Source organism: Anser cygnoides, chromosome 2, assembly GCF_040182565.1.
Source record: "Anser cygnoides isolate HZ-2024a breed goose chromosome 2, Taihu_goose_T2T_genome, whole genome shotgun sequence".
NCBI lineage: Eukaryota > Metazoa > Chordata > Aves > Anseriformes > Anatidae > Anser > Anser cygnoides.
In genome coordinates this window covers 14,537,906-14,550,246 of record NC_089874.1, presented here as the reverse complement: position 1 = coordinate 14,550,246, position 12,341 = coordinate 14,537,906, and the positions used below count along the sequence as shown (strand labels likewise).

General features: G+C 37.0%; 1 protein-coding gene across 3 annotated transcripts in view; it reads left to right on the top strand.

Moving 5' to 3' along the window:
- Positions 1-11,657, top strand: part of CCNY (cyclin Y) — a 126,838-nt gene extending 115,181 nt beyond the window's left edge. For all 3 annotated transcript variants that reach the window (XM_048076573.2, XM_048076575.2, XM_048076574.2), the window contains 2 exons: positions 3,486-3,648; positions 9,191-11,657. In XM_048076573.2, the coding sequence (XP_047932530.1) occupies positions 3,486-3,648; positions 9,191-9,307 (280 nt within the window). In that variant the 3' untranslated portion in view covers positions 9,308-11,657. The remainder of the gene's footprint in view (positions 1-3,485; positions 3,649-9,190) is intronic.
- Positions 11,658-12,341: the final 684 nt, after the last annotated feature.

Below are 12,341 nucleotides of genomic sequence, written 5' to 3'. Positions count from 1 at the left end.
TTCTGTGGCTAAACACTATTTACATTCATTGATACTTATATTTATTTTATATTTATGTTGTTGCTACACAGTATTTAGGGAAGGGGAAAGAAAGGAAGTAAACAAGAAAAAATGCTTTTACAGATAGCATGTTTTTTTGAATCTCAGTTTGCAATCTCAAAGCAGTAAAATGCCAAGCATTTATATGCTATAGCAGCCCTAAAGTCATTTCTTAATAGTTCACTGTCAGGTTTATAACAGGTCTAAAAATTATCAGTAAGGAAAATGTTCAAAGTTGGGAGTCAGCTGACTGTTTAAAATTAAGCGTGCTTATACGCTTCTAGATAAGACCAGCTTACAGATTGTGAGTATTTCTCTTTATTTCCTGGCTATTAGAAAAGTTATCTCAAAGTTTGTATTAACAAGCTATTTGCAATACATTCTTCATTTTGTGTACACAGGTAAAAAAAACACACAACCTTCATTGCTATGGTATGCCATAGATACTTTTGTTAGTTTTGGGGAAAACTCATTTCAAAACACAAGTTAGAAATGTCACATGATAACTATTTCAATATCTTTTAAAATGTAAATGTTACTTTTAAGGGTAGTTGATGATGCTTCTCTTCCAACATAACCAAACAGAATGAAATTTCTAACATAAACTGGGGAGGAGCAAGGGGTAGGAAACTAAAATCAGGCCCTCCACATTTCTGTATGCAGTATCGTTCCATGCAGAATAATTTGATAACATTTCCTTGACTATTCTGGGTGTTTCCTGACTGATTTTGCTGAGACATTTTCCCTTGATCCTTTTCTCATGCTTTTGGGGATTCAGTTACAATAAGGGTCTCCCTCCGTTATTTCTTTATTCAAGGCAAATCTGAGTGCTTTTAGAATATTTTTGAAGCTGGGATATCAGCTAAAGTAGAGTTCTGAACAGCTTGAAGCTGATTGACGGGTTTGGCTGTGCCATATGACAGTATTAATCAAGAATGGTTATAAATAAGAGTTTTGAAATTGCTGATTCTCATGGCTTTTTTTGAAGGCAGGTGAGGAGGCATGCTGTGATGGTGTGAAAGGAACAACAAAAAAAGAGGTTATTGCTTTTGACAAACACGCACGATGGTGCTACTGTTAGAAGTTGCACTTCAGCTATATAAAACCATTACTCAAATGGCAGACCTGTGCTCACGTGCTGACATCCGTCTTCTTTCTGCACTTCACGCTCTCTAAACAGAACTGTGATAAGTCCTTGGCCTCAAAACTTTTAGCCTTTTCTTAAACATATTATAGTTCTCACGAAGTGAAAAAAACAGAAGCCTTTTGGGGGCTTGTGCTCTCTTTCTGAATGGTACTTCATGATCTGTTTTGTGGCCTTTGTGTCTTGGGCTTCTTGTGAATCCTCCAGCAACGAACTGGGTGCTTGTTGAATTGCTGATGTTTTTATTCCTGCTGACCATTTTTCCAAACTTTTTTTTCCTGTTCATGTTGGGGTGGATTTTCCCTCTCTTTCTTTTTCAGGTAGTTGGGACGATACAATATTATGGTTTTGAAGAGCCCTGATCTACATTATTTATATTAATAAGGCAGAAAAACTTTAGGTCTAAATCTTCAACTCCTGTGAATCATTAAGCATGAATGTACGTTGGAAAACATCATGCAGACCTTTCAGAGTTTTATAAATCATCAACAGTGTGTTGAACTACACCTAAAAGCTAGCAGAGGAGCTGGGAGGACTGGCCTGTATATGTCTGTAGTTATTTATATAGCATTGTCTTGAATTTCTATGTGAATTTGAGGGGTGGCCACAGGAAAACATACATTAAAGCAGTCTCCTGTGGAAGTATCACGGACGAAGGCTATGGTGGCTAGTTAAATTACATTAGTTCAAATCAGAAATACATGCGTGGTTTTTCTTGTTGTTGTTGTTCCTTCTCAGCTGTAGTTGGTCTGCTAATCTAATCTTTAAGTCTGGGAGCTAAGGTACAGTAAGAATCTGAGGCCGTGTATAGTTTCTGAAAGATTTGGGAATCTTCCTCAATGGAAGTACAGTCAATACCTTTCTCTATTAAAATAGGCTTTATATTATTCATTAACATACACCTTAGCTTGCAGAAAGCAAAATCTTACAAGTATAAAAGGACGTTTAAAGATAATCTGTATATTATCACTAGGCTTCTTAAAACTTAAATTTTGTTGATTGGGTTTTTGAAAAGCTAGGATCTTCAACAGTGTGAATTCATGCCAAGGAGTCCGTATATGATTTTTTGGATGGTTTTCTAGTGTTCATTAGTATTTATCACTACGTACACATAGTGATTTTGACAAGGGATAGGATTTTGACAAGGAAAGTGAAGATAAGGGAAGAAAATTATTACGATGTAAGCATGATGGCCTTCCAGTAAGAAGTGAGAAAAAGAAAAATCATTGTGTTGAAAAACTACTATACTTCTTCTTATCCTCCGAACCTTCCTTTTCTATTGGCAACTGACTGCACATTCCTTGTGCACATACACTTCAGGCAGCGTGTAACTTGACTGCAGTATCATAGTCAATCTATACCTGTTGGTTACAAAGCTTTGCAGTCCGTATACTCGTCAGCAAATGTACAAAATTCCCACCCATGTATTTTTTATTTCTCATATCTTGAAATCACTGTTTTGAGTATATCGTATGTCCTTGTATATGTATTGTGTAGGAGGATATCTAGATACTATACAATTTACGAAAGCTGCAAATTTATTTTTTTTTATTTACCTATTTATTTACATGCTTTTTACTGCACTGGTATGGGTAGTAATGTATTGATATAGCAAAGTATTCATGGAGTGGGAGCTCACATAGGGCCTCTGGTTCTATCAGGGATTTTGAAAAACATATTTGTTTCAGGTAGTGAAAAAGAAATGATGAACAATGTGAATTTTGCTTGCACGTCCTAGGGAAAAATTGCTATATTCTGTTCATCAGCTGATAGATGGCATGCTGAAGAAATCAGGTTTCTCATGTCTAGTTTTATATGATTGATACTGAAAAGCAAAAGAGAATAAGTTATCCATTTTTTTTATGTTAGGGTAATTTGCAGCAGTTATGAGAGATGTCTGACAAATTTAGGGCATGTATGAATGTGTTTTGTGTTTGCATAGCTGTGTGTGCAGATCCACCTAGTGGAGGTACAGCAAAAACTACAAGAATTTTTTTTTCCTGCTAGCTTTTCCTTTCCCAGATTGCATTAGCCAAACTAAGGGGCTCTTCTGCTCAGAAAAGTTTGTGTCTGGGTTTGATTGGCACGGCAGTAGCAGCTGCAAGCTGCAGCAGCTTTCATATTCCTCACTGACGTACACGTGCTCACAGAAGTTGGTAGACTAGGTCAAACTTTAGGCTAGGATAATTGTGTCTGTCAAGAATAAGAAATTAATTTGGTTTGTACTATTTGCAATTTAAAATAAATTACATTCAGGATGCACAACCTGAAAAATGTTTTCACATTTATCTCCTTTCTACAGGAATGAGCTGGAACGCCAGTTTCTTGAGCTGTTGCAGTTCAACATTAATGTTCCCTCCAGTGTTTATGCCAAGTATTATTTTGATTTGCGTTCCCTGGCAGAAGCGAATAACCTGAGTTTTCCTTTGGAGCCCCTCAGCAGGGACAGGGCATGTAAACTTGAGGTAAGACACTTTCTTTTTAGATTGCCCAGAACTGAAATATATATATATATATATATATATGTATATGTCTATGTCTGTGTATGTATGTATAAGCATTTGGAATTTTTGCCCTTCTCTTTCCATCTCTTCCCAAATATTCCCATGTAATGGTAGAATGTGCCCCAATGTCCGTAACTGTTTTACTTGTGCTTTAGGTATTTGTAGATATGAGGGTAGCTTTCTGGCCCAATCTGTTTCATATCTGGTATTGCTTTCCATTTCTTTCAGCTCTAATTGTTGAAATTGGCCTTGTGAAAGTACAAGTTTTAAAATAACCCAGTTCTCAGTCTGGTTTTGTGTGTTCTTAAGACTGAGTATGGAGGACAGAGTATTAACAAGTACTGCTGAAAATAGCTATTCCGTGTGCTTGTTACCTGGTACTGCTGTATTTCACGTGAATCCAAGTCTGTTATCTCAGCAGTATTATTCTCAGTAACAGGACAGAAATGAGCACACTGTTACTGGATGAATCGTGAATCTTAGGAGACCTACATATGCCATGTGCATGAACCACTATGTCAGGTGGTCTGGACCTGTGAAATGCAGGGCACTGTGAATTCCCACAGACACTGGAGGAATTTAAAATCATCAGGCAATAAGTGGATACTTTACAGGACTAGAATCTTTTCTTTCTTGAGCTTTTTTAGATGAAGTTTTTTGAATATGGGCATTATTGCATGAATATGTACACATTTTGTTCCTAAATTTGAAGTCTGCTGTTAGCTGCTAACTGCTTTTAACGTTGGATGCCTTTAATTAGATAACAGCTTTACGCTGTAAGTTGTTCATCTGTGGATTAGAGTGAGTGTTGCATGTTTTGAAACTCTTACTGTTCCTGCAAAACAGTTTCTGTGGGGGAAATGATGCATGGGAAGATGAATTAACTTGTTTGCAGCAGTAATGGGAACAGAGGTATCTGGAAACTGGTGGAGAAAGAATCGAAGCAGATTTCACTAAATTTGTATTTCTTATTCTTTCTAAAAATTCTTTCTAAATTTCCCTGACGTTTCTAATAAGAATGTAATTTAATCCTTTGTATGAAGTGTGATGTAAATTTGCATCAGATTTTGTCTGTATTAAGGAGTCGGAGTAATAAAATATGGAAATTCATTGGGAATGTAATGAAAAGAGGTGCCTTGCTAAGTTATTAGATGTTAGGTCTTGATAATTATTGCCATTACGTATATTAAAATTAAATGAATTACTTTTTGAAGAAAACTTAATGCACAACATCTCCGAACCCTTTCTGTGAGTTACGAATGAAGGTAATGAAGGTAGCTCCTAAAACCATGGAAGAAAAAACAGAAAATGGTTGTAAATACACAGAGAATACTGGTGGTTATTCTGAACTATCTAAAGATAATGCATATTTAAAAAGAAATAATGGAATATTTTTAAAGTAAATACACTTTATTAAAAATTTTCCCATGGTGAGGATGGTTTGTGCTGCTAGCATGAGGTTGCAGTAAAGTAACTGCTAGCCAGAGGGAGCCTCTGCAAGGAAGAGTCTCTGCTGTGAAAACACCGTGGTTTTACCAGCTCCTTGCCTCTGTTCCGTGGCCCCAAGGAAGGGAACTTGATGGGAACTGCCTTGTTCCCTGGTAATATTGGTTGTCATTAGTGTACCCTTGAAAGCAGCTGACAGCATAATTTATAGCCTAATTCCTTGAGCACAGTTAAGCATATAGCTTGCCAAGAGTTATCAAAATGCATTTACAAAACTTTTCCAGGTCTGTCATGTGCTTCTCAGCCCCGAGTTCTCTATTTTTGAAACTGAGAGAAAAGCTGCAGTCTGTGGTTAAAGACAGCAGACTCACAGTAAATGTACGTATGCAGAGGAATGATTTGCCATGCCTGGTAAATTGAAGGGACTTTGCTCAGTTCTAAGATTTAAAGCAACTTACTGACATTTGATATCACAAAAGGTCTTGTGTAAAGAGGTGGTTATATTATAAAGCATTTTTGCTACATTTGCATTTTACAGCTGTTATATATCTGAGGCCTCTTGGTATTAGAGCTCTCATGGCAGATTCTCTGTCTTACTATTTGTTCGAATATCAACAAGTTGATTTACCTGGGACCAAAAAAAAAAGCAAGGCAAGGCTAGGAAATACTGCTGCTTGTCAGTGGTAATGCTTGACAAAGATCCATCAGATCTGAGATGCTACGAGAGGCATAGCCCGTGGCCTAAAAGTGTCCTGAATTTGTTATACAAGTCCAGCTGGTAGTCAAGAACCATTTTTGTGTCACCCCTTTCTTTTTTTTTTTTCCATTGTGTGAAATCATGCAAGTTAAAAATGGCACACAGCCTTTCATCAGATCATGCAGTCTGCTCACCTGCCAGTGCTCCTCCGTGTTCAGAACAGCACATCTTGCAGTGCGTTTTCTCCTTGCTTCTAATTGTGTCAAATGTCAAGGTCTCCTTTGCTTCTCCTGAGAAATTATTTTCTAACATGGGAGATTTTTCTGCCAAGAAGATTGTCAGATATCCAACCTTAATCCACTGTTTTGTAATTTCCTACTTGTGCACCTGGTTTTTGTCCCATGTACTGAGCTAAATGTGACTCAGATCCTGCTCTTTTGGTAAGTCCACAAAACATGCCTACCCTATTTCTGCTTGTGATCTTAGCGCTGTACTCATTTCCAGACCAGATTTTTGTAAGAGCATTCGTTAGTGCACTCTCAGTGTATTGGGCTGTGTTGTCTCTGCTTTTTATTATTAGGATAGCACTTGAGGAATAACTCTTTGAACTACGTGCTGTCTTTTCTTGACCCTAAAGAGGTGCTATCCCATAGATCAGACAGATATAAAGAGGAGGGAAAGATGTAAGTTACAAGTAGAGAAGTGTCTTTATATCCCTCCGGCTTCCTGCTGTTGCAGTGGTTGATTGCAGCCCTGCATGTCCGGTGTGTTCAGAACCTCGTAGCTAAAAGGTGAAGGGAGAGCAAAACTCCTCAGATTTTTCTGTCAGTAGTAAAGTGATTGTTTTTCTTTTCATTCTCCCAAAGTTAGGGAGAACCCTCTTCATCACAACTTCTAGTCATCTGTTTTTACATAGTCTGTCCAGACTCAGTTTGGCCTCTCCCTGCAAAGTTCTCTGGGTTGTCTGTTTTAGGGAGCATTGCAGCCTTCGCAGCTGAGTGCATTTGTGCATTTCCAGCAACAAAGGTAAAACCCACGCTCCTGCTTTCCTGCCCTGCACAATGATGTCCATGCAGGAAAGATTTATCCTACTGCTGCGTTTCTACCCTGTCCCTTCTCCTCATCAGCCCCCTTGGGCAGTGACAGTCTTCTCTAGGTCCATGCAACTCAATAGAGGAACTGACTTCTACTTCTGTGTGTGTGTATGTATGTATATATATATAATGAATAATATATATGTATGCATATTTCTAGCTAATTACAGATATTACAATCAAGTCTCCCCAAAATTTCATATAATATAATGGTGTTGCTGTTTTTCATAATGCTTTGATTTGGTTTCATTAGAGAAAAGGTCCCTTGCAGCAGTCAAAAACTAATTTCTTCTTCTGGCTTTGAAAGCAACATATACCAGATGACAGAAAGGTGTTGTGAGCTACTTGGATTTATTTTAACTGAAAGGCAGTAGTAAATAATTACAATTTTCTGCTTTTGTCTTGTTTCTCCATATGTTCCAAGATGCTATAGTTGACTTGTCAAATAGGCTCCAAATGTTGGGTTTATAAATTAGTTGCAAATGAAGTGGCTTCAAACCGCAGTCAGTGTGCTTCATATCTACATGAGTAATCACCGGGGACTGGAGTTGCCAAATGTTAGGTGCCACTTCCAAGCAAAATTTCATATTGTCTGACTGAGTGCCAGAACAGGAATTTTGCTGTGAAACAGGCAATTTTGACGTGATTACTTTCCCTGTTTAATGCCTACGATAGCAGCCTGGTTTGGCAGCTGCAGGAAGCTGACCTCCTCCACTGAACACCTGTTTGCCAAGCCACACCTTGGCACATCATCCCGTGATCAAACTGTTTTCGTCTACTGGATTTAAAATCCACTTGAATTGTATAAACATTCTTAGTGCATTGAGTTCCTGGTTACATTAAATAAAATACTACTAAGCAGTTTTGAGTGAGTTAAGTTATGGTCTATAAAGCAACAGGAATATTTGTGTTACTTTATTCTGTTCTCTTCTTGAGCGCTAAGCAAGTTCAAGAATGGTCATAGCAAAAGGAAATTCAGTTTCCAACTGAAAATAGCAGCAACTAGTTTCCAGGTGGTTTTCTTTCTTTGTTTTAATTTAAGTATGTTTTGTGGCTGGCTGGAACAAAGCGTTAGGTGAACTCGCTTTTAGAGGCATGAGTTGGGTGCTTCTGTCAAAACTGCCTCTGATCTTTGCAGAACTGTTCACTCCTACAACTTGCTGTGCTGTAGAAGTAAAAATCAAGAAAAAGCACAATGCTCAGAGTCAGACCATTTTATTTATATTACTTTCTTTTATAACCAAACACTTGTACTGTTATTGTTTGTGCCGTACTTTTTATTACACAAGCTATCTTAAGATAGCACTTAAAAGCATTCCACAGTAAATACAAATACTGTTTTCCTTCATCTCATTTTCTAAGTTGGCTTGAGTACTCTTTGGAATGACCTTTCTCTGCAGCTCTGTGTTTTTAAATGCCAGAGTTAACATCCCTACTGATGGAAACCATAGCCTCTCCCAACCATATGAATGCTTAGAGTTGAGTTATGTATGGTACATAATGTACATTCGTTTTAAACTTGGCTAAAAACAGTAGGAACATAAAAATGTTAACTCCTGTGTAGTTTAGTAAGTCTCAGCATTTGAATAATCTTTGTATCTCTCTTTAAAAAGGTTTTTAACATTTCTGTGTATTTTTAATGCTAATAAAGTTATTCTTGATATGAGTGACATTTTCCACAAGCAGCTTAAGACAGCCTGTTCACATAGAAATCACCATCTCCTGCCGTTGGGGTTCTTCAGAAATGCAGGTAGACATCATTTGCATGAGCAAAGCAGGGCAAGTATTCTGACAGACCATTCACCACTGGAGGAAAACATATTTGTTATGAGACTTTAGGAAAGAAAAAAATTAAAAGCCGTTCTCTTCCCAAACTCTCCAAATACGCTGACAATTTCTGTAATTTTCTATGAAGTTTTCCATAATTTTTCACCCATGAAGTGCTCTATTGATGCTACTTACAGCAGTGGGTAAGCACAGCTACCTTGGCTAGATTTGCGATGGTTAACCTGTAAAGAAAAGGTTTGGCATACGCTTACTGAAACCTTTGAAAGCAAATATGGTGGGCAAAGCAATGGCAATGTGTTGAGTATTTTAAGATTAACGAAATGAATAAGAGAATTTGGGGAGAAGTTCTTCACGTGCTTTGTTTAATGAAGCACCATTTTGTAGTTCTGTCTATGTATAGAAATCCACAGTCAGTTCTTTATTACTTGTACAGCTGTGGCCACTGCAACTGAGGTTTCTTCCTTCTCTCCCGTTACAGGCCATTTCCCGCTTGTGTGAAGATAAATACAAGGACTTCAGGAAATCTGCAAAGAAACGGTCAGTCAGTGCTGACAATCTGACTGTGGTTAGATGGTCGCCTGCTATTATCTCCTAACAGAGGAGACTGGAATATTCCCACGGACGTACTGTTTCATCCATCCAATTTTTTTCGGGGTGGGTTGGGGGGAAAAAAGAAAAAAGACTTTTGATTTTTTTATTTTTGAATCTGTCGAGCTGCCTTTACAGTGCCTCCCCATTGTGTAGCACACGAGCAAAATACCTAGCAGAAGTTGAAATGGAGAAGTCAAGTGTTTGGGATAGAAGATGGGCAACAATCTTTTTCTCACTTTCACTAACAGCTTTACCCTTTCTGTGAGGAAACAGCAAATCAGGTGCTTGGAAGAAGAAACAACAAACGAAGTAGAGGCAGACAAATATTTAAGAACTGTGCCATTTTCCAATATGCTGTACTTTTGAAGAGAAATGAACCGTGTAGTCAGATGACTGTGCACTAGAGGAGTGACGTTGGAGAGTTCCATCTTAAAGGTTTCTCTTAATACCTTTCTCAATTTTTCTTTTTGCATTCCTCATTGCTGCTTCCCAGGATAAATTCTTCCCCTTGCACAGCAGCAAATACCAAGTCTGTATTAACAGTAGCACAAGCCCCTGGATAAATAGTGTTGTTTTTTTTCACTGCACTTTTCTCTGTAAGCTGTCTTATTAGCATTATTCTCCATAATTATTATGCATATGTTATATTTCTTGTATGCCTTTTATTGTATTTCAAAAGAGAGAACTTGACCATAGTGCTGAACCAAAAGCATGTACAGGGATCAGAAGATCGTTCGTAATTTCATGATGTGTTTTATTTATAGTATACTTGGGTGCGTGTGCCTTCCTGAGTTCTTGGAATCATTTCTTTTTCCTTAATGTAAAGATACAGTTATTAGTGTATTCAGACGATGATGATGATAAGACTTGGGCCAAATCTCTGAAATTTGCAACAGATCTTGTGATCCTTTTTGCAGATTTTCATAGCATTAGAAGTTTAGCAGAATTCATTTTGAGAAAGCTTTTTTTTTTTTGTATGGCCTGACTAGTTCATTCCTTCACCTCCAGGTCCATTGTTGCAAGCAATATTCTCAATTTTTATATGTTTACTTTAAATCAAAGTGAGTCTGTTTGTATAAAATAAAAAATAATTTTAAAAAATGTTCCAGTGAGAAGGCCTGTAGAGAGCAGAAGGAAAATCTTAAGGTATTTGTCACAAGTAGATTTTATTTTGAAGCTAAAATACAAACCCTCATTATTTTTTTTTTTTAGTGTAGGTGCTTTTAGAAATTAAAAATAGCCAAACTGTGAACATAATTCTCAACTCTGATTATTAAGCTCTTCTGTTGCTGTTACTAGTTCCCTCCTACTGTGGCTGTTGCCCCCTTGGGACTTGTAAGAACCTTTTATAGAAAATAATTTGTCAATATAAGCATATTCGCTTTATAGTGCCCCAGGGTGATGTTTTCCCTTTTTTTGCACAGTTCAGAAAGATACGGTTGAAAACTCTCAGTTCTCTGAAATCCTTTCTTTGCGACTACCACTGAAATGAGTGGCAACAGACGTCCCTGATTTATGCACTACTGTGGTAAACCATAAAGATTCCATATTTGTTTTATTAAGCCCTATGGGCTTGTAGCAAACCGAGGGGCCCAGAGATGCACACTTCCCTTCAGTGCAATGGGAATCAGATGCCTCCAGATGGAGGGGCGCTGACAGGATCGAAGTAGTAATACCAAACAGTTTTGTGTTAACTTTCCAATGTGATTTGTGTAGTTTGAGACATGAAGGTTTTGTCCGTAAATTCTCCTGATGTCCTTTGGGCCTTTCAAATATCTAATTCTCATCATTGTTGTGCCAATGCATCAGAACTGTGAGCATCCAAGTCCATTTTCCCCTTGAACGTGGAATGTAAGGAAAGTCTTTATAACGATACGAATGCAAATCAGAGTAACATTTTCAACGCATTTGAAATTCATCCTTTATAAGCATAAATTTAGGCTTTAAAATATGTAAAATATTTTGATTTATCAACACTTTGCTAAACTATTTTCCATTAACTTGATATCAGGAATATTGGTTTTATCCATTTCTGGGTGATAGAGATACGAACTTTGGATTATGTAAAGATCTCAATGCATCTACTATAATTTTTGTGAAGTTTATTAAACTACTTTAAAGATTGTATAGTCTATTTATTGTATGTATGTACATACAGTCTGATACTTTAAAAAGTGGATTCCGTAAAACCTGGCTCAGTCTTGTTTAGACTATTGAATATCGTTTTAGCCTTGTGCACTGGACTCTACCTCTGTATAGGAGAATTTTCCATATTCTTAATTAGTACTGATTCTGTGATTAACTTGGTTATGTTTCTTGCACTAAGAATTAAAAAGAAAAAAAATCTGCTGTAAGTGTGGATTTTTTCTTTAGTTCAAGTTCTGTTGTATGAATCCTCTACATTTAAATGGAGATTTCTTTCCCTCACGGTTATAAAATAATTCTTTGTTTTTTCTTCTGGTTTGTTCCAAGTTTGCCAAAAAAAAAAAATTATATATATATATATATATACGTAGTACCTGACAGTAAATCTGAATAAGTGTCGTTTGTTTGCAAGGTACTCTATACCATGTATTTAAAAATGAATTATTATTTAGGATTTTTGCACTTAGTGTAGGGTTTTTTTAAGCGTTACTGTATGGAAAATGCCATTGCAAGATTAGAGAACCACCCAGGGTGTGAGAACAAGAGGAGAACCAATTGCATTTTCATTAACAGCACAAATAAATTGTGGTGTTCATTTCAGAACCTGAAACGAACTTTGCTGTAAATGTTTTCTGGATTAAGGTTTTCATTATTGCTTTGGTCACCGGCTCAAAAACAAAAAGGTGTAATAAACCTGTCCCTTCAAGCATCATTGTCTTAATGAATTGTTTTTTCTATGTTGAGCCAGTGGGCCATTGGTTTTGTTGCTTATGTATTGATAATTGGATAAACATTTGAAAAATGTGTCTTGTAAGGGTTTTTATTCATGCATCCCTCTGTAGACCTAAGATTTTCCCCTAATTCCTCTTTCCATTTGTAGACTTATTTATATT